The sequence below is a fragment of the Diadema antillarum genome, unplaced genomic scaffold (genome assembly GCF_040938485.1).
Source record: "Diadema antillarum isolate AM-2024a unplaced genomic scaffold, OU_Dant_1.0 seq00000886_RagTag, whole genome shotgun sequence".
Lineage (NCBI taxonomy): Eukaryota > Metazoa > Echinodermata > Echinoidea > Diadematoida > Diadematidae > Diadema > Diadema antillarum.
Window position 1 is genome coordinate 283,961 of NW_027271750.1, and position 19,159 is coordinate 303,119.

At 40.0% G+C, this 19,159-nt stretch overlaps 1 protein-coding gene across 1 annotated transcript; it reads right to left on the reverse strand.

The window, feature by feature from the left end:
* Positions 1-249: 249 nt before the first annotated feature.
* LOC139740829 (bromodomain-containing protein 7-like) lies at positions 250-15,345 on the reverse strand. Its single transcript, XM_071651401.1, has 15 exons — positions 15,245-15,345; positions 12,731-12,948; positions 11,884-12,070; positions 11,011-11,068; positions 10,434-10,578; positions 9,322-9,432; positions 8,481-8,695; positions 7,235-7,355; positions 5,820-5,997; positions 4,981-5,116; positions 4,155-4,266; positions 3,513-3,563; positions 2,377-2,488; positions 1,142-1,365; positions 250-602 (listed from the first exon to the last, which is right to left on the reverse strand). Exons 1-15 carry the CDS (start codon positions 15,291-15,293, stop codon positions 276-278), a joined length of 2,244 nt encoding a protein of 747 aa, XP_071507502.1. The 5' UTR covers positions 15,294-15,345; the 3' UTR covers positions 250-275.
* Between the last annotated feature and the right edge of the window lie 3,814 nt (positions 15,346-19,159).

Sequence of the window (19,159 nt, forward strand, 5' to 3'; positions counted from 1 at the left end):
GAACAGGACGAAGGAATGCTAACCTTGTAGACAGCACTGTAGTATTCTCAAGGTTGATATGGTATATTTTTTGTGGAAAATCCGTATCTTAACCTTTTCTGCAACAGATGTCAGGAATGGATGATACAATTCGGACAAAAATAGTATTTTTCGCAAAACCTTCAGTATTTTTGGGCCAAACCCCCCCCCCCCAAAAAAAAAAAAACAGCAACTGTTGGCATGTGTGCATCCAGTTTGCAACTCTTTGCTGGTATTTCTCTAAAACCAGTGTCCATTTATGCTGTATCCACCACAGCATCACCATCTCCTTTATCCCTCAACAACTCCAGTAGCTCCTCCCCGACGTCGTCGTCCACTACGTCATCGTCGTCCCCCTTGCCGTCCAACTCGCCCGCGGTCCCCACGTCATCCTCCGCCTCCAGCTCCTTGGCGATGTCGTCAGGGAGGGCGTTGTCGTCCGGCATCGCGCTGCTCTCCGTCGTCTCGCTCGGAGCCGGGTGCGAGGTTACGGAGGGGGATGACGGCGAGTCGAGAACGGGTTCCACGGTGACTCCCATGGCACGCCGGACGGACTCCGCAGTCGTGAGGTTCGCCGGCATTGTCTGGAAAGATAAGAATTTCATCAAAAATGTTGAAAAGCAAAACGCATGGACATATCATTTGCATTCATCAGCATTTGATTTGACCAAGACCACTGTCCCCTTGCTACACTGATTTTCCCTAAAATATAAGCATTTTCTTGTATACAGAAATCACAAGTACAAATTAAATTAAAAAGAATTCATGGACAGGACTCCTTGATATTAAACTGAAAAATTTAAATTGTCATGAAACCTACATTTGGAATGTATTTGGAATTTTGATTGCATATAAGACAGGCTACTCACTTTACCACATTTCATAAGTGTCCTTTGAGTGATCTAGTACAAATTCCTAATTGTGTTGTTTGAAGACTTCTTGTTGCTCCTCCAAAATCATATGCAATTTTAGAACATAGCACATCCCTATATTCAAGTTTCTGTACATGGATATTGATAAGTGCTACGTGCAATACATTACATGTATCTATTCCTCTGCTTCAGTGAACATCAATTCAGACGAAAGACGACCTAAGAGGGGCCAAAGACACAACCAAACTCACCTTGGCCGTGAGCTCTTTGAGGTGCTGGGTCAGCTGTTCAGCGATGGCAAACTCCTGCTCTGAGGGCCCCGAGACGTACTGGAGGTGCGGGGGCGGCTTGCGGCCCAGCCGCTCGTTCTGGGTGCGCTCCAGCTCATAGATCAGCTCAGCCGTCTTACCCAGCTTCTTATCCACCTCCTTTTTGGTCTCGCTCTGGAGCTTCTCCTGGGAGGTCAGTTCCTTCTCTGGAGGGGAGGAGAAAGGAGGGTAGGAAGGTGGGGGAAGGAAAAGGGGTAGGAGGAAGGTGGTGACAATGATTAGAGGAGGATCCTGTTCTCAAGATTAAACTAACTTTCCCAATCACTGCTTCATAGAATAGCATCCCCATTTCTCTTCAGACGGGTACAGGTTGCTGTTAATTCTTCTCATCAGAGCTTCAGAGAATGGTACCCCCATTTCTCTTCAAATTAATTACATGTTGCTATGAATTCGTCTAATCAAAGCTTCACAGTTTGGTACCCCAATTTCTCTTGTAACTGGTACAGGTTTCTATGAATTCTTCTCATCAAAGCTTCAGAGAACATGGTGCTCCATTTCTCTTCAGACTGGTACAGTGCCATCACGCATGCTATGCAATTCAAAGGCATGTTATGGTATAATAAAAAACAAATAACATAATAATGAAAATTTACATATACAAAAGAAAGAACAAACTAACAGGGGGCCCTGTGAGTTGTACTACTCTCTGTGTTAAGCCATTCACATAGTTAGTAAAAGATTACCTCTACATTACAAGGCTGCATGGTCCTATTTAACTCTCTCTTTACAAAAAAATCATAAAAGACAACTATATCACATGATTATTGCAAAGATCATTTCTAGTTCCCCTTCAATGCGATGGAGTATTTCAATTAAACTTACCCCGTTGAGGATGAGTCCCGAGTATACTCGCGCAAGCGTCTATGGGAAATGTGTGTTGTAGCAAAATCAAACCGTCCTCAACGGGTTCAGACTTAATGAATTTCAAAATAGATTTTCATCATATAAACTTTGAATTCCTCTTAGAATTGTATGATCTTTCATATTTTACAAGTGGTTTGATGAATATCAGTATTGAAATGGCTGAGATATCCCAAAACAAAGTGGTCCTAATAAAAGGTGGTCCCACCTTTTATTCGGACCATAACCAAAACTATACCACCCCTTTAAACTTTAATAGCTATTTTGAGTCAAATGATGTTTAGGCATCTACATACCCATGTCATTCAGGAAAGATATATCGATGCCCTCATCGGCCAGGGAGCGCAGCCCATCGTAGTCGATCTTGAAGCCCTGATCGGAGGGTTGGGATGCCACACCTGCTGCCACCTTGGTCAAGATGCAGCAGTGAGATATATGTTTTATAAATCACCCAGAGAACACATGCATGTATTGCCTTAAACTCATGCACAATTTGTTGTCATTGCTACAATAAGCGTACCATACGCTCCTTTAACCAGTCAATATTTAGAAACCTGAAAAATTTCTGCATTTTGCTGCTTTCTTTTGAATTATTATTTCTACTATTCATTGTTAATGCATTTTGGCCATTTCTTTTAATTACAATTTTTGGTATTCTTTGTTGATGTTTTGATAAGGCAGAGTAAACATTTTTCTTTCATTTTTTTAGCAATGTTTCATTCATATACAACTGTTTGTTTCTGTTGAAGAGTTTTTCAAAAGCCTCTTACTCGTTAAAATCATAATTGATTCTTAAATTGAGTCGGGTGCTATTACAAATTCTAAAGCATACAAAAATATTAAGTCTGATCTCGACATAAATGTCACGTTCATGGATACATTTCTCCATTCAGTACAATGTACTCCACATTCGCAAACTTAACCATTCGCAAAATTGTCAGTATGTCAATATTCGCAAAAATTTAGATTTAAATTTGAATATATGGTGTATATGGCACACCCTTGCATTAAGTATTACGCATGTGCTAAGTGAATATTATGCCAGGAATTGATATGAGCAAAATAAAATGTTCTTTTTTGTTTATGAATGAACTGAATTTACCAGAATGATTAATGATGGAGTATCTATGATTCTACTAATTTTCTTTTTAAATCTATTCATTTAGCTATTTTGGGCACGGGTAACCCGGTTAATCCAGTCTTGCAAATACAAGGACATAATCAGTTGAATTATGAATTCAGACGGCCATACCGTTAATGAAGAATTTTACTTATCGTGATACTCCATTATTTCCACATTCTTCAATAACTGAACCTTTCCCTTCATATGATGAAACAAGACAAGTAATTGCACTTAAAGGTAGTCGTCACTGAAATATTCAATCAAGGAAAACGTTTCATCTATCTTTACACTCGACAGAATTCAACTTACCCCATCATTCCCAAGTTCGGTCTGCTCCTTCTGGGAGCCTTGTTCATGATTCTGCATGAGGAAGATAACATTGCATAAATGACAAGTTTAGAAATCTTCTCCTTTAAAGGTGCATGGTCCCGGTGTTTTAGTCAAATGCGTACGCGGGCGCACAGCGCAAGTTTCCTATAGAGACCTACGCTATTGGCTCCTCTTTAGCGCTTACACTTTGGCCCAATTCCCTGAGTCCGAAGAAGTCCGATTCACTGTAGTCAGTGGTCGGATCACAGTTCAGCTCATGATTCGGCTGAGGGGGATGACAGCTTTAGCAAACTTCTTTTGTGATGTCATAATAACAAGCACATATGCATGCACCCTGGCATTACTACAGACTGCGCGATGCACAGAGAAGACAATGGAGGCAACGCTACTTAGCAACACCTACGCACTTTACTCTTGATGACAGCTCAACTTTGGTAATCTTCGTATCAATGCTAACAGTGATCAGCAGTATCATCAACAGCGCCCTCTACACTACCGGGACTATGCACCTTTAACACCTACATTGGCATTTACACACGATTGTTGCTTGTATGAACCACTGCACTTGTACAATGCCCATGGTGGTTGATCTGTAGTGCCCTACAAGTCAATGTCTCTCACCTGCTTGATTTGCTCTTTGGTTTTGCTGTGCTCTCCGTTGGTCAGCGAGTCCAGTAGATTGTCCACCAGCTTGGTCACAAAGTCCCCACTGTCCTTGACGTACTCTTGAATACTGCAGGAGAGAGATATGATGAGGGGGGAAAAGGGAGAAAGTGTCACAACAAACGGTGAGACTGAGATGGAGAGAAAGGGGAGAGAATGACAACTCATGGAGACAGAAAAACAAGGTAAAAGGTAGCAGGAAATTCACACTATAAAACACTTTGATTTTATCTTCCATCTTTGGAGGCATCTATCTTTAAATAGTGTACAGGCATCTGAAAAAGAATGACATCACTTTTAAGGGTACCTTGTTGGTAGTAGTTGAAGTATTTGATCCTGTTATCATGACAAAACAGGAAAACAATAGTGAAATTTTGTACATGGAAAGTAAATTAGAATAGGACCCCACCTTACTAATTTACAAACAGAATATCACGAGCTATAGTATCTATCCTCTCAATTCAAGATTATGCAGAATGGGGAAACCTCAGCATGTTTTTTCTAATCTCATACCCAAAGCATGTATATTTCAAACACTCAATGCAAAAATGGAAAGAATTCTTTGGCGCCTTGAAATACTCAGAGGAGATACACACACACATGCCTCCGGTCATCAAAAGTCAACACACTACTCAAGATATGAAATTGAAAATAAATTTTGGAATACTTAGATTCTTACAGTCTTGACTGCAATAGACATGACAGAACATGTCCATAAAACCTAGCCTTATCTGTACCCTTTGTGAATAGCATGAAGCCAGTGAAAGTTTCAAACATCTCATACCTTTGTGAATACTTGAGCCCCTCCTCATCACCGTATGTGCTGTAGAGGAGATCCGACTCTTCTTTGCTGAGATTTGAAAAGGAGGAGTCATATTGCGGGGCATACGAACTGAAGGGACCGTACATCAGGTAATTCACTGAAAGAGATGATGCAGAGAATCAGAGCAGAATATCAGAAAAAAACAAACAAAGAAAAAACAAGAAATGGAAACTGCTGGGCCCACTGCTCCTGTGTCTGTGACTTCAGTCCGGATAAGGAACAGGTAGAATGTAAATGTAGAAATGCTTGTTTAAATCCACACAGAGAGAGGAGAATTTAGCTATCCCTCTACAAAGTTACATTCACACTATGACTGAGGAAGCACACATAGCTGGGAGCACTTTGGATACCAACAGAAGTGTGAACGAGCCTCTTGACTCTGAACTCTGAGCTCTGGAATCTCCACCTTGGGTTCCATTCCTGCTGGGCAAATACACTCTTATTTGAGATGTTTCAACTCATCGCGTCCCAATTGACCAATACGAATGACTACATGTTCTTTTAGGGCCAACACACATCAGAACCATTACTTGGGGCTGGACTTTCCCAATAAATTCAAAGGACAGTATATCACATAGTGAATTTGCTTGAAGACTCACTTGTACTTGTTCAAATTTACTTTTGCACAGAGATGCTTTTGTGTCTGTTCAGTTCACTTTTCTTATGCTGTGTGAAGACGATTTCTTTCAGACTCTAGTCATAATAATCATTAATATCTCAGTTTTATTAGCCACTGGTTAATATCTTGTCTTTGATATGGGGTGGAGGGGAGGGCCCTTGGAGTAAAGTGTTCTACCAACCTGGAAGGGCCTTATTCCTCTTGTCTTCCTTGAAGCCCTGCAATGAGGTAGTGCCCTGTGTCAGGCGCCCCGTCAGCATGCCGAGGTTGACCTTGCGGCTGTCCTCGGACTCCTCCCGGTCTGGATTGAGGAAGGCCAGGGTTGTTGTGCCTGCCTTGTCCTTCCGCAAGAAGCCAATCTGGCACCAGAACAGCAGCAGCATCAAAGGGAAGATGGACATATCTCACTATGACAGATCATGTTACATGTGTTTGCAAGGTCAGGTACAGGATCTTTGCAATAGCCAGTATGAGTATGCATGTAGACAAATGTAACAAAGCTGCACAAAACACATTTTCTCTCATATCTACCAAATCAGGGATCATATATCTTATTTCAAAGCATCTGTTTTTAGCCCTTTTCAACTTTTGCATAAAATAGCCCAGACAAATATTAATAATAATGATGCCCCTTTTTCAGAACGTATGCCCATTACACCACAGTACACCCATATACAATATACAACAGGGGACATAGTACAGAAATAACATTTATAATGTGTGTTCTGAAAAATGTATATATAAACCAAAGTACATTTTCAGAGACCCCAGTGAATATTAAAGACATTTACCAGTAAACATCTAAAGACATTTACAATGCTTTCTACATACTGACTGCCAGTACATTTCAGACTTTGTAACAAAGGAAAGTTGATTCACTCAGAACCTGTCAAGCCAGCCCATGTGAAATGACACAAACAAACAAACAAACAAAAAATGTCTGAATCTTCTGATCCCATCTTATGGCGAGAATGATTCCAGTGATTGTATAAATGTCAAGAGCACGGTATCATCATCTCAACCATGTGGAAAATGCAATCATAAGGGAAGTGACTGTCACTTGCAACTTTCATTGATTTACTACCACTGCATACAAGATCATGCTGCATGCTAATCACCTGACTCATCCCATCCCACCCATAAGAAACAATACAAAACTACAAAGGCACTCAGAAAGCGCAGACTTCCGCCAAGTAGCTCATTTCCAACCATACAAGCATGCTGAAAATAATGTAATTTCCCAATACAGAGGCCTTTTTTTAAATGTCATCACCTTCCAGCTGCGCACTGCCTTGCACGAGCAGAGCACACATTTCAGTGTGCGAATGCAAACCTCAAGTACGTGCAGCTTAAACTTCCAAGTTTAATGACTCTACTTGCCAAAAGATCAAAATTTCCCCGATCACTGCCAAAATCTTATCATCTGCTCCTTGTGACATTAATTATCAACCTTTTTATTCAAATCTGTTCACAATTTTTTGAGTTATTTTGTAAACAGACAGACAAACAAACACCGACCAAAAACATAACCTCCTTGGCCCGAGGTAATTAAAGAAAACAACAGGAAACCAGTGCAGAGCTTGGGTGAAGCCATACCTTGCTGTTGGGCTGCCGAGCAGTGAGCCTGTCCTTGGCTGCCTTGGCTGCTTCAAGCACCTCCTGAATTAACACCTTGGCATCGTCCTCGTCCATGTCGTCATCATCTTCCGACTTCCTCCTGATCGCAGTCAGGGATGATACAAGAAACAGATATCATAGCCATTCGTTACCAGCATGTAAAACGTGGATGCTGTGCCAATAAAATCATCACCGGTCGGACTAGGGATGATATACAATGATTATATTATATTGGATGGCTATGAATGGGATACCAGGGGATATTGCATAAGTTAGGGCCAATATTGCACGAATCGAAGATGAGTGCAATATTGACCCTAACGAGTGCAATATTCCCTGGTTTTCCATGAATCAAGGCCATCCAATATAATTATCATCATCTATACAATCAAGCAGAGCAAGCATAAACTGCACAAAATTACCCGGCTTCTACTCGTCTTTGAAGTTGACTCGGCAGTCCCATCCCAGCGCTGTAAAGGGGAAGCCCCTAAAACTGCGTATGAAACAAACAACTAGCAAGATGTTTGCGCGCTTGTGAAAAATGTAACAAAATGACGCGCACTAGTAGCAAGCGTTTGCGCATTCAGCAAGCGCTGATGCAATAAACGAGACAGAATTGAATATCGTGTGATCTTGAACGGCAAGTAACAACGGTAGCCTATGGGGAATTAATACGTTGGTCTATGCGATTCGTTCAATAAGCTCTGATATTGAACGGTAAAAATTGAGCGGACTACAATACGCGTTTTTAATGCGCCGCTAAAACGTCCTATATAGATGATAATGAGGCTTATTGCATAGATGAATCAGATTGTTGTTGATAATAGTAATGACAATTATGATAATGATAATAACAGAAATTGCAATAATAACAGTACTACTACTACAACTACTACAACTACTACTACTACTACTACTACTACTACTGCTCGTAATACTGTTTCTATTAATAATATATTTAGATTATACTATTACTATTATTATGAGCATGGTTACCATCAATCTCATCATCATCATCACCATTATCATCTAGATACATAAATACAAACTTTTTACACCTTCAGTTTGTGATAGTATTTTGCATCTGTTGAATCACACACCAATAAAGCACATTGTACATAGTATTTCAAAGACGACATTTTCTCCATGACACAAGGGGATGCGTATTCCCTTGCTGGTGGACAATTACAGCTATGACCTTTTGCACTTGGTAGATGGTACTCACCCCACTGCACTGCCCTGCTCCATGAGGGAACCATCATCCGTTGCCATGACGTCCACGCTGTCAGAGGCATGGAGGAAGTCCTGCCTCTCGTGGATGGAGAAGTTTTCCTTTTCCGCCTGGTGCTTGTACGTCTGCCGCTGCCTGGGCCTGTCCTTCGACTTCCCCTCGTGTCCCTCCACGCAACCAAATGCCCTCTTGATGGTAGCTAAACGCTCCTGAAAAAAAAAAAGAGGCAGCCATTTATAAACCCCTTCATACCTGAACCTACCATAGTTACAACTGTGTGGGCAAGTGCTTGAGTCTGTGTGGGCAAGTGCTTGAGTCTGTGTGGGCAAGTGCTTGAGTCTGTGTGCATGTTTGTGTGTGTGTCTTTTTTATGTTTGGGTCGCAGTGAGTGCACAAATGTGTATTCAAATACATCAGAGATGGAAACGATTGTCTAGGTAAAAACAAATGTAAGACGCGATCTGCTCAAAGAAAAAGATCCAAGACATAACAAGGTCTCCATGGGGATATTGTAAAGCACGGTAAAAAAACAAAAACAAAACAAAATGCCGTGTCTTTAATTTTGCATTGTAACAAGAGAAAACTGTATTAATTCTACCTCTAAAAACATACTAAGTGCACCAGCCATCAAGTGATTTCACCTTAAGAGAGAAAGATTTACAAATCTGTATTCATGCTGAGACTTTATTACGGGTAGGAGAAGAGGGATGGTGGGCCATCTTTTCAACTCTCCACATGAATCCAATCGAACGGCAGAAATGAAGGAGAGTTACGGCATTAGGTCTCTTTCTCTTCCAAACCAAACGGCTAGAATAGATCGGAGCATTCCGCTCACCGTGCTCATGACTTTCTGTCCCGTGTTGAGAAGCTTCCTCGCTGCCTTGTAGTACACTGTCTCTGGCCTGTTGTACTTCATGGCGTTCTCACACATCAACACAAAGTCGGCCTGTGATGGAAAATCACATGAAAGCGATGAACTTGTTATACATCATCTGTCATCATACCCTTACATTCGGCGAATGGGACAATAACATTCTGAGTTTCTGTGGGAGTGTTGCAACCTGCAAGGGATCTGTAACACTTGTTGAAATCTAAATCTTTTACACTCCCTGGCAACTCTCCATGGCAATGCCATGTACGCATAAGATTCTGCGTTATATGTTAGCCATACAATTCAAGAAACGAAATGAAGCAAAGCATAACTCAGAGCAGAATAATTGTGACAAATTGTTATGTGCATTCAAAGACTCCGCTCAGAATGCATGATTGCCCATTATACATCACATACCTACAAACTTGAGGACAGAAAAAACACAAGACACAGCAATACACTATTGGTAACAATAAATGCGATACTCAGAGGACATACATGTAGTGCATCAGCATAAAATATAACAACAACAAATCTTTATTGCAAAACCAACTTGAGTGCTTCCTCCAATGTCCAGAGACATAGAAGACCTTTTTTTTTTCTTTTCTTTTTTAACATAGATTCTATTTTCCCAACTTATTAGGCACTTAATTCAGAATCATTTGCGTATCATTAGAGAACATAGCATGTCACTAGTATGATGGTGCATATTTAATTCAGATGCACATTGTCTCCCTCTGCTATTGACTAACTGATGTAAAGCCTGCCAGCGGTGGTCTCAGAGAGGAGGGTGCAGGCAGGGCTTGACACTAACTTTTTTCTCTGGTGCCCGTTCGGACCTCTAAAATCTTGAAATCTGAAATTTTGGTGGCCTGAAATAAACAGAAACGTAACAATCCATTGTTTAATCTTACATGCCTGATCGGGCCACCATAAGATAGCCTTTCTGGAAATCTGGTGACCCAACATCAATATTCAGTGGCCTCAGGCCACCAAGTATGTGGGGCCCTGGTATTTGTAGGTGACTCAGAGTACCCAGCAAAGGCAGATGTTACACAAGGGTTGCTGGCTTTTACCTTATACTCGTCGATGGAGAAATACGCCTCCTTCTCAATTTTCTTCTTCATGGTGCTAAAATCCATTGGACGCAGGATGATGCTTGAGTAGCCAGGTGCAATGATGTCATTAACTGGCCAAGCAAAGAAGCCATCGACATCTTTCCTGGGGGTATCAACATGAAAAAGAAAAAGGATTAAAGGTACACATTTCACAACATTGCAAAATTACAAGAACACTTTAAAAAATGCTGAAATAAAGAGGCAAGGTAACATTTTTACTCCTTGGTATTTCCACAAGAATAACATTTTTGACCACAAACACGAGACAGGTTAGAATTTAGAAATGAGTCTTAGAAATATCAGACTCAGTAAAAGTTATTAATGAACGTATAGTCAACTAAAAGTGCTATTACAGAGATTATCAGATACACACATACAAACTTGCATACATAAATGCATGCAAACATCACTGCATACAAACATGCATACATCTGTACATGCGCACAAACATTGTACATACAAAACAGCGTGACAGCCAGCTGGCCATACATCAGTTATTGTGTATAAAAGCAAAGAGCAAGTATTATCGGTTTACCTCTGTAATGTCTTCTGCAGGTTCTCCAGAACTTTTGACAGCGGTCTTTTCTCTTGAACTGGAAGACAGTTTGTTTAATAAAATAACATAAAAATGAGATGAAATGTTTTTTTAAAGAACCTTTGTTGTCAGCTAACCCTCACATTATGCAAACAGGTGCTTAGACACCAAAAATGTATCAATTCCAACCTCATTCAAAAACCTCATTGCTGCTGATTGCTGGTCATAGAGATATACAAGAGAGAGAGAGGATTTGTGCATTTTCTGCTCTGGGAGTGAGTGAATTTGTATTGAGGATCAAACATCTGAGCTCAATGTCTGGAGTAATAAAACTCACTCCTATTTCAAATCAGAAATAAACTTATTAGTCAAGGACTTTCATATGTAATGTTATCATATACAAAACTGAGATTCAACTGGGATGGAATCTTTATAATAACAGCGTATATTGTTGGTAAAACACATCTCCTGTGTCTTGAAGGATCAATTTACACTAAGATTTTTCAGCTGGCCAATTTCAGTATATCTAATCATAAGACCATCACCTGACTCTCAAGTGTAGGTAATTACTTTTAACCAAAATGACTTGGATGTGAGTGACAATGTGTGTGCCTACAATGTACACTGTATGTGTGCATGTGTGTGTGTGACTACATCATCAAATTGTAAGTGTCTCATTCTTGGACAAAGCAAGGTCAATTCTTCAAGCCCCATGATGCACTGATATACCACTATAAAAGTAATAACAGAGACAGACAGACATGCCTAAAAGGAGGGGGGGGGGGGGGGGAGATGGAGAGAGGGGGAAGGGGGGGATAGGAGCAATGACAGAGAACTTAAAAAAGTATAGAATGGTTTGGTGTTTAGTCTGACCTGCTAGTCCATCCTTGCAGTGTCTGGATGGGTTTGCCCTTCTCTCATGCATGGCAAGCAAAAGTTTCTTGGCTGTTGGAGGATCTACTGGACCACCATCCTCCATTCCTTCTTCACTCACTTCCATGTCCTCCTCCTCATCATCGTGGATCTCTGGGTCAGGTGTGCCATCGAGAGGCGCAGAGCTCTGCAGGCAATTAATATATGGCAGATGTCATTGAATGGCATTCCACTCAAAAGCCCGAATTCACGCAGGTGGTACAATCTTGTCCATAGTTTAAACCATGGACAAAGATCGCAGTTTTGTGTGGGGCACCAAGTGTCGCACGACCTATTTCATTTACGAAGTGTTAAAATTTCTTAACAAAATGAACATTTCATCGACAAAATGAACGACGAAATGACTGATTTCATAATGAAATAGGCCATGCAACACTTGGTGCCCCATACAAAACTACGGTCTTTGTCCATGGTTTAAACCATGGACAAGATTGTACCAGCTTCATGTAATCGGGCCAAACAGTCTGCACATCTCTGATGGAAATTTACAAGATTTGCATCTGAGTTCAAAACTTGTTAAGCACAAGATGTAAGGGTGATGAGAATTTAATCATTTCATCTTACAGTTCAGGTCAATTCCTTATTTGACATGGTGGAAAATACACTGATCAAAGACTGCTGATTAAAATTTCATTTGCATGGCGCAGGTGCACACAAATCACAGAAAACAGTAGAACCTTTTTCGTCGGGAGAAAAAGTGACATTTGCAAAAATGCCCCTGCTGCTCTTTTAGCAACCATCAAAATCTAGTTAACTTAAAGACCCTGATTTGACCTGTTTCACGTACCCTCTTCCTGTCGTGCTCAGTTTTCTTTTTTTTCTTTTTCTTCTTGTGATGACTGTGCCTGTAGTCGGGGTCAGGGGTCGCAGGCGAGTCCACTGTGCTGTAGTGGTCGGAGCTTGGAGAGGCCGTCACCATGGTTTCTGACCCCTTGCCCACCTTCAGTACTAGACGCAGTGGTGGCTCTGAAGGCCTGTCCACCTTTTCAGGCGTTTCATCGTAGCCTGCAGAAGTTGGACGAGTATATTTCTGTTAAACTCCTAGTTGATGCACAACTGTATATTCTTGGGTATAGAATGAGCATCACATCATAGTATAGCAGAACAATACGTAACACTTATATATCTTCAAAGTATATCAACCAGATATGAAACTTCACAAATGACACATTTCATTTTGCTCGGTACTAATAACCACTACTACTGAAGTCTACTGTTTTCTTAGCGTCTACTGTGAAAGTGAAAATGTCTACAAGGCTTGATAGGATTTTGCACTTGGTCAATTTCAGGGAATTTCACTGGAAATGACAGTACAGTGTATTTCTGCAATCTGTAACATTTACACATACATACTGTCTTTTTCCAGTAAAAGGTGTCCTTTTTATACATATTACAACATTTAGATCAATACGTAGATACACTAGAGTGCAAAATTCCTACAAAATTCTGACAGTGAATATTCCATATTTACACACTTCAATTCAGTAGGCTTTGGAAGCGACTTAGAACAATGTTGCTGTTGACAACGATTAAACTACAAATTACAACTGTACACGGTATGGAAACTGACTGTGTCTGCGTTACTGTTACTTTTGTAATGCCTGAGGGTTGTAGACTACTTGTAATACATAATAATTATGTACTTCAGTATATGCAGCACACTTACATCTCATGACATGTGATGTTAATTTACTGCATTTTCAAGAGTAGATTGTACATTGTATCACAAGATTTTTTTTTGTCTTTCTTTGGTGGCTCTGAATTCCGTACTCAGAAGATGAAATTTTGGCCAAAAATATTACAGTACCAGGGTAGTTATTTACAAATTCCTGAAAATTATGAAATTATTCACTCCGATTTTTTGAAAATAGACTTAGAGGGACTGTACAGTACTGGTTGAGGTGGGGATTCATGTTTTGAACATTAATAAGTGAGATAATGAAAAGCCTTTAAATTATGAAATATGAAAGAGCATGTAATCTTAAGGATTCAACGTTTATTTGATGAAAATTGGTTTTCAGATAGCTGAGATATCAAAAAAAGTGCTAATAATAAAAGGCGAAATGCCACAACTTTATTAGGATCTCTTTGTTTCACCTTGTTTTTGGATATCTCAGCCATTTCAAAACCGATTTTCATCGAATAAACTTTTGATACCCCTTAGAACTGCATGCTCTTTGACATCTCATAGAGTGGTTTCTGAATATCTCGGAAAACGTTAAAAGCTAAATCCTCACCTCGACCAGAACTGTACACACCCTTTAAAGTATAAAACCCCTTTACAAAAAGTTATCTTTTTAGCGTGAAATAAAATTGCCTTACATTCCAGACATGATATTTGCAATGAAATAGACCTAATCAATGTCTTTCACATCTTGTCCATGCACCAGAATCACAATTCATACCCACGATTAACCATACACATTCATACTGAGAAGACAACAAAGAAACAAAAACAGCAAAAAAAAAAAAAAAAACATAAACACAATCGAATGGCAAATGAGGCTCAAATTTAGTATTGTATTGCATGGTAAAAGGTCTAAAAACAGACCGTGGACAAGGATTTCAAATTATCTACACAATAAAATCTTGCGATAAATTGACATCTTCTACTAAATCTGAGGACCTGAGGTGAAATGTGAATTTCATAGTGTTCTATTCTACATTTTTGCATTGCGTTTTTGGCAATTTCGGCCCACACCTGGAATGCTCTGCTGTTAAGCTAGGCTAGTCTATGAAGTCCTGCACATATTGCGAATGTCATTACGCACAAATGCACGCGTCCGGAATTAATAGATCTACCATGTTGTCCGGTAATAGATCTATTACTGGTACAACACTGCAACAGCTACCATAAGCATAGATGACCATCTCTGGAATTCTCACAGACAGCATGCAAGCGAAGCGCAAACGCGTTTGGGCCTAAAGTTCGGCAGCTTCACTTTTTTTTTTTACATCAAATGACAATTAATTCTAATTTGTAAGAACTAAGAACGTACAATTCAATCGAAAGGATGGGAGTCAAAGTGGATATTTTCTAAATGAAGAATGAAAATGTGGAACATTTCGAGAGAAAATAAACTCAGAACAGTGCCTCACTCACTCAATATATTCTACCTTGTTTTCAACGGTCCCGTACATAGGTTTTGGCGTACAGTACACACCAGCCCTCAACATTCAACAACAGAACAAAGGACACGATCACAATGTAATGCAGCAAAGCAAAGCCCTAGCAGACTGATGACAAAATAAACGTGGCGGCATAAAGACAAGCCTTCGATTCGCTACTGTAGTAAGTTACCTCCTTCTCTCCTTTCTGCTCTGTGATACTTCTTATGCTTCTTGCCCATCTCAGAAGTTTTCCTCGGCGAGTAGCGACCGATTTTTGTGGAAGATCGTGCTAGTATGCGTATGTGCACGTTCCTTCGACTGATACCCCCGCTTTTACAGCACTCGCTAAATACGCGCTATAGGCGCTAGCAAGGGGCCTGCCTGCCAGCCAGCATCCGGAGGAGAGAGAGAGTGCCGTACGGAAAACCACGAGCAGCATCGCATAGGCATGAGATGCATTTGTTGTTGGTGGTGGTGTTTTTTTTTTTTTTTGGTTTTTTTTTTGTTGTTTTGTTGTTTGTTTTTTTTTTTTGCTGCAGGGCTACTTTGGCAAAAGAAAGCAAGTGACATACCATCCAAATTTGAGTTATTGATGTTTTCATAATTCACATAATGAGCTCTTTTTCCAGGCCAAATTTCATGCTGAAACACTCATCCTACTAAGAGATATGATAGATAAGACATCATGATACTACTAGTAACAGTAGTCCATTGACGTCAGTGTAAATGACAGACACATTTCAATTTTGCTCTTTTACGAGAAATGTCACTTTTGTCACTTGCTTCCTTTTGCCAAAGTAGGGCAGTATAATAGCGCACAACCGTTTCGAAGCAAGGCCGTGTCACACCTTTCCGGGCAAGCCTTGCGTGCGACTTGCAAAGAAGAATTTTTACTACCCTGGTCCCCGGAATGAGCCGCACATGACAGTACCTAGCACGTATCTCACCCGTAGTCACCCAGAGGTGTGCACGCAAATCTTTTTACCCGCAACCATGTTTAGGCCCTGTCACACCTTTCCGGGCAAGCTACAAGACATTTTTGAAGTGGTTAAGTATGCTAGATTTCTTCTGTTGCGTCATGCGTGAACAAGCTTAGCCAGTATGGTCTGTTCGGTAAGCCGTGACATGGTATACTAGTACTGAAATGTTCGTATCATCAAGGCAAGAGACTCATTTTGGAAGGTAATATTTTCGCGTGTTGTTTTCGCGAATAGCATAAACCCCCCGCGAAATATATAGCGTATACAGTATGCATATTACCGGGAATTTCTGAGGGCGAACAAGGATTTGGGCGAGTCACTGCATGTGTTTTACTTGCTGGACGCGTTCTACTTAAATTTTACTTGCGGGTATACTGTGTGACCTTTGTACCAGTCGCGTGGGGGCTGACAACTCAGTGAAGGAATTCCTCAAGGAATGACCGAAGTCCCACGGAACTAGTGTCATTATAGAAAATGAGGAGGAAACAGAAAAAGAAATGATTTGATGATGATGATGATGATTAATAATAATGATGATGATGATGATGATAATAATAATGATCATGATAATAATAATAATAATAAAAAGACTGAATGATAATACGAGTAAAAAAAAAACTGAAAAAGGAGACAGAAGGACTGACCATCGCTGCCCAAGAGCAAGCACTGTCAACGAATGCTCTAAAAGCCAAGGTACAGAAGAAAGATGTGGATGCCGCATGCAGGATAGATGCCGAGAAAGAGACGAGACAGTGCAACATATCGTATGTGGCTGTAGTATTCTGGCCCAAAAAGAGTACAAAAGACGACTTAGTATATATGACAAACTGGCACAAGTCGTTCACTGGGAGCTTTGCAGAAAGCATAAAATACCATGTGGAAGCAAATGGCATATGCACGAACCACAAAAAGTTTCCGAAAATGACCAAGTTAAAATCCTGTAGGATCACAGGATTTCGATGTTCAAACTGACAATATCATCCAGCATATAATAGGCGTCCGGATATCATCGCCGTAGAAAGGGCTCGACAGAGGTGCACCATTGTCGATGTCGCGGTTCCCGGTACAGCAGAGTTAGAAGGAGAAGGAAAAGATAGAAAAGTATCAGGACCTTGCCAGAGAACTTCGCCGCCTGTGGATTATGAAAACGAAGGTGTGTGGACGATGTCGGTGTGCCCGATCGAGTCCAAAAAGCAGCATTGCTGGGGACGGCGCGAATCCTGAGAAAAGTACTAGAAGTCTAAGATTCCAGCAGGATGGAACTTGACGTGATATTGATCTCCAAGAGATATCTTGTGAAGATAGAGACAATGATAATCATAATAATAATAATAGAATAGAAGTAGAAGACGACGAACAAGAACAAGAACAAGAAGATCTAGAAGAAACCAGGGGGTGTTTCATATAAAGCTGTTCGTAAAGTTACGAACAACTTACGAGCGACTGGTGATCAGTTCTTGTGCTGAATTATGGAAATTCCGATAAGTATACTGTAGCACATCAGAACTGATCACCAGTCGCTCGTAAGTTGTTCGTAACTTTACGAACAGCTTTATGAAACAGGGCCCAGAAACGTACAGGAAAAATAGTAATAATAATTCTTTTGTAACCAATGACTGTCACTGATTGCGTCATTATGCACTTTAAGGGCGGGAAATAAAAAGACAGCTAGTGAAATTGTTTTCATCTTGTCTTTTTCGAGACAGGTATAATTATCACACGTCGCATATGGTACATCATATACATAATAATGTAATATTCTACAAAGTAGTCATGCTGATACAAAAATTCTTCCTAAGTACTTCAGAAGAAAAACAGGTTTTCGTCCCTCTCTCTGTCGATCTGACATTTCTTTTTCTCCTTAACCTTATATACACAATACACACACTTTTAGCTCCTAGTCGGTTCATAGACAAAAGTGATTGAGTTTCCTCAAACTATTATGATAAAAGTACTTAAAGTTGGGTTTCCCATAGGAAGCCTTAATGACTGTTGTCATACACCTTCCATATTCTATCAACTACGTTGTACATTCACTTAGTTTTCAGTTGGTAAAGTATATTATAACATTGTTTTTCTCTCTCTCGTTTGTATTCTGCAGCAGTAGGATAATATAGGCGTCCCTTATATATAGTGATAGTTTTGGTGCCTTATAAAATAAACACAGAAATATTCAGAGTTTTGAATTTATATTATTACGCATTTATAAAATGCAAACTATATATAAATTATTACGAATTTATATGATATGCGCAATAATCACACAAGACGAAACCCACGTATGTATCTTTATAATATGAACTTGGGCCGGGGAGCCTCGGCAGATTTATATATACAATGTACATGTATATCATTATACAATATTATCAATTAATGTTATATAAACCCACATGTATACCACTACAAATACTATAGAACAAATCAATTTAGATTGTTATGAATTCATGAACTCAATACATATCGCTACATCCCTCATTTCACCAAACAAACCACCCATCCTCATTAACAATAATTCATGATTTTATATAAAGAATACGCACATTGTGGGGAAAATTATCAATAGATAGGTCCCCATTAAATACAACAATAGAATAGAATAGATCTCGTTTGCAATTGTATTGTTCTGCCATACTCATTTCCTGCCATACTATTACGTTTCAAGCTTGCATGTGTTGAGTTTTATGTTTTCAACTTTTATGACTAAACATGGAAAATAATATATTAAATGTGACAATGTTAATCTGTTTCGTTCTGGTCAACCAATTTCAGATCCTATCCCATTTCTGAATATTTCTGTGAGATGTGAGGAGAAATATGCCCCCTAAAAATGACATAAAACGCCAGGCACCCTCTCCTTTTATAGATATTCGATATGTTTGTTTTTCCTTAGTTAGCGCTGCCTCACCACCGAAGTAGTGTGCCTCACCCAAAATAGATTTTCCGCAGTGATAGGAGAAAAATCTCTTTGGCCTCACCCTCAGGAATGTTTGCTGCCCTCAGCGGTACTGTATGGATGTGTCGTGAATTTTATTTTGACCGATGGAGTCATCGTTGTCAGTGTTATGTGTATGGTGCTGCATACTCATTATGTGCGCCGACATTACGCGACTGGCAATACGGAAATC